At 40.3% G+C, this 3,520-nt stretch overlaps 1 protein-coding gene across 1 annotated transcript; it reads left to right on the forward strand.

Moving 5' to 3' along the window:
* The first annotated feature begins 1,871 nt into the window (after window positions 1–1,871).
* On the forward strand, window positions 1,872–2,294 carry LOC107865395 (uncharacterized protein Mb2253c-like). The gene has a single exon (XM_016711668.1). It carries the CDS (start codon window positions 1,872–1,874, stop codon window positions 2,292–2,294), a length of 423 nt encoding a protein of 140 aa, XP_016567154.1.
* The last annotated feature ends 1,226 nt before the right edge of the window (window positions 2,295–3,520 follow it).

A 3,520-nucleotide genomic window follows, 5' to 3' on the forward strand; every position in this document is an offset into this window, starting at 1 on the left:
TACTTTACTCGCTTGTTATACTTTTCAGCACAAAGGTTAATAAAAATCCTCGTTCCACGATTATGACATGTGACGAACCTATTGAGCAAAATACAGGCGATGAGCAAGATTACGAGGAGTACGATGAAACCATGATGCCTGAAAACCTACTGCAGAAGATCGAGCAACTTGAGAGTCAGAAGAAGCCTAATATCGACAAAACTTAAGTCATCAATTTAGGTGATAAGGAGACACTGAAGGAAACACGAGTCAACATACACTTGGAAGATGAAAGAAAGCAGGAATTGATAAGTCTGCTCAAATAATACATCGATATATTTGCTTGGTCTTATGACGACATGCCTAGTTTGAGCACTGATATCATGGCGCCTTGACTGCCGACCAACCTTTTATATCCATCGGTGAAGCAAAAGACAAGGAAACTCAAGCCCTATTTGAGTCTGAAAATCAAGGAGGAGGTAACCAAGAAGATAGAAGACAACGTCATGAGGGTCATAACTTATCCCACCTGTCTTGCCAACATCGTTCCCGTACCAAAGAAGGACGAAAAGATAAGAATATGTGTAGATTATTGGGATCTCAACAAGGCTAGTCTAAAAGACGATTTTCCTCTCCCAAACATTCATATTCTCATTGATAATTACGCGAAACATGAGTTGCAGTCATTTGTTAATTGTTTTGCGGGATATCATCAAATTTTGATGGATAAGAATGATGCAGAAAAAACAGTCTTCATCACTCCGTGGGGAATATACTGCTATAGGGTAATGCCTTTAGGTCTCAAGAATGCCGGTGCAACGTACATAAGGTCCATGACTACTCTTTTCCACGATATGATTCACAACGAACTCGAAGTGTACATGGATGATGTCGTCATCAAATCTAAAAGGATTTCAAACCATTTGGATTATTTACGAAAGTTCTTCGAAAGGCTGCGAAGGTACGACCTAAAGTTGAATCCAGTTAAATGTGCCTTTAGAGTTCCCACGGGAAAGTTATTGGGATTCACTGTTAGTAGGAGAGGTATAGAGTTGGACCCGTCCAAGATAAAAGCAATCCAAAACTTACCACCTCCTAAGACCAAAAAGGACGTAATGAGATCCTTGGGAAGACTCAATTGCATTAGTCGGTTTATAGCTCAGTCCACAATAATTTATGAACCAATATTCAAGTTGTTGAATAAAAATGCCGACACTGGATGGACTTAAGAATGTTAGGGGGCTTTTGACAAAATCAAGGAGTATTTGTCTAACCCACCAGTATTGGTTCCACCAAAATCGGGAAAGTCATTGTTGTTATATCTATCCGTTATGGATAATGCCTTTGGATGTATTTTAGGGCAGCATGATAATACAGGGAGGAAAGAGCAAGCCATTTACTACCTGAGTAAGAAGTTCACACCGTATGAAGCTAGGTATACATTGTTGGAGTGGACCTGTTGCGCATTGATCTGGGTTGCGCAAAAGTTAAGGCACTACCTGTCCACGTATACCACGTACTTAATTTTGAGAATGGATTTACTCAAGTACATCTTTCAGAAGCCAATGCCTACTTCAAAATTCGCAAAATGGCAGATTTTGTTGTGTGAGTTTGACATTGTGTACGTGACACAAAAAGCCATCAAAGGACAAGCTTTGGCTGATCACCTCGCAGAAAATCCAGTGGAACAAGATTACACATCGCTCAATACCTATTTTAATAAAGAGGTGTTGTTTATGGGAGAGAATATCTCAAAACCATATGATGGATGGAGGATGTTCTTCGATGGAGCAGCAAACTTTAAAGAAGTCGGAATTGGAGCATTCCTAATTTCAGAAACAGGTCAACATTAACCAATCTCAGCAAAGATTAGGTTTCCTTGCACGAATAACATGACAGAATATGAGGCTTGCATTCTCGGGCTTAGGATGGCAGTAGACATGGACATTAGAGGGCTATTGGTGATCGAAGATTCAGATTTGTTGATCCATCAGGTGCAAGGAGAATGGACCACCAAGAATGTCAAAATCCTTCCTTATGTGCAATATGTTAAGGAATTGAGCAAAAGGTTTACGAAGATCGAATTCAAGCATGTCCCTCGAATTCAAAATGAGTTCGCCGATGCCTTGGCGACATTATCTTCAATGATTCAGCATTCAGATAAGAATTACATCGATCCCATCAAAGTGGAGATACACGACCAACAAGCCTACTGTTTCCATATCGATGAAGAGTCAGATGGAAGACCGTGGTACTATGACATTAAGAGGTTACTCGGAGCAGGAAGATATCCAGAAGGCGCTACTGGCAAATAGAAGAAGACTTTAAGAAGGATGGCCAATCATTTTGTTCTCAACGGGGAAATCCTATATAGGAGGACTCCAGACCTAGGATTGCTACGATGCGTCGATGCCATGGAGGCCACAAGATTGTTAGAGGAGATATATGCAGGAACTTGTGGACTCCACATAAACGGTTTCATGCTCGCGAAGAAGATTTTGAGAGATGGATACTTTTGGATAACGATGGAGAGGGATAGCATTTGATTCGTGCAGAAGTTTTACCAATGTCAAGTTCATAGAGACTTTATACGAGTTCCGCCAAATGAACTCAATGTGATGGGCTCTCTTTGGTCGTTTGCTTCTTAGGGCATGGATGTTATTGAGCCCATAGAGCCTCCTGCGTCCAATAGACACCATTATATCTTGGTCTCTATCGATTACTTCACAAAGTGGGTTGAGGCCTCGACACATAAGGCCGTAACCAAGAAGGTGGTAGTAGATTTTGTTCCCAACAACTTAGTCTGCTAGTTTGGAATTCCAGAATCAATCAAAACAATAATCGATCCAATCTTAATAGTGACCTGATGAGAGAGATTTGCGAAAGGGTTAAGATCTCTCATCAAAATTACATGGCATATCGACCACAAATAAATGGAGCAGTTAAAGCTGCAAACAAGAATATCAAGAGGATTTTGCGGAAGATAGTGGACAATAATAGAGAATGGCATGAGAAGTTGTCATATGTTTTACTTGGATATCACACCACAATCAGAAATTCTACTGGGCAACTCCCTACATGTTGATTTATGGATCGGAAGCAGTGATACCTGCAGAAGTAGAGATACCTTTATTAAGAATTATTCAGGAGGTGACGCCCAATGGATTCGTAACAGGAATAAGCAGTTGATGCTTATTGATGAAAAGAGATTAGACGCATTCTGTCATGGTCAACTCTATCAAAATAGAATTATTAAGGCATTCAACAAAAAGGTCAAGCCTCGACGATTCACACCAGGACAGTTGGTATTGAAGAGGATATTCCCTCACCAAGATGAAGCCAAAGGGAAATTTTGGCCAAACTAGCAAAGTCCTTACATAGTTCATCGAGTACTCTCAGGAGGAGTAGTGATCCTTGCAGAAATGGACCGTACAGTAAGCACGAAGCCGATCAATTCAGACACCATCAAGAAGTACTATATTTGAAGACTTTAGGAATAGTAGTTATTTCTTTGTACTTTTGCATTTTTCTCCAATGTAAC

Source organism: Capsicum annuum, chromosome 3 (genome assembly GCF_002878395.1).
Source record: "Capsicum annuum cultivar UCD-10X-F1 chromosome 3, UCD10Xv1.1, whole genome shotgun sequence".
In the NCBI taxonomy this organism is placed as follows: Eukaryota; Viridiplantae; Streptophyta; class Magnoliopsida; order Solanales; family Solanaceae; genus Capsicum; species Capsicum annuum.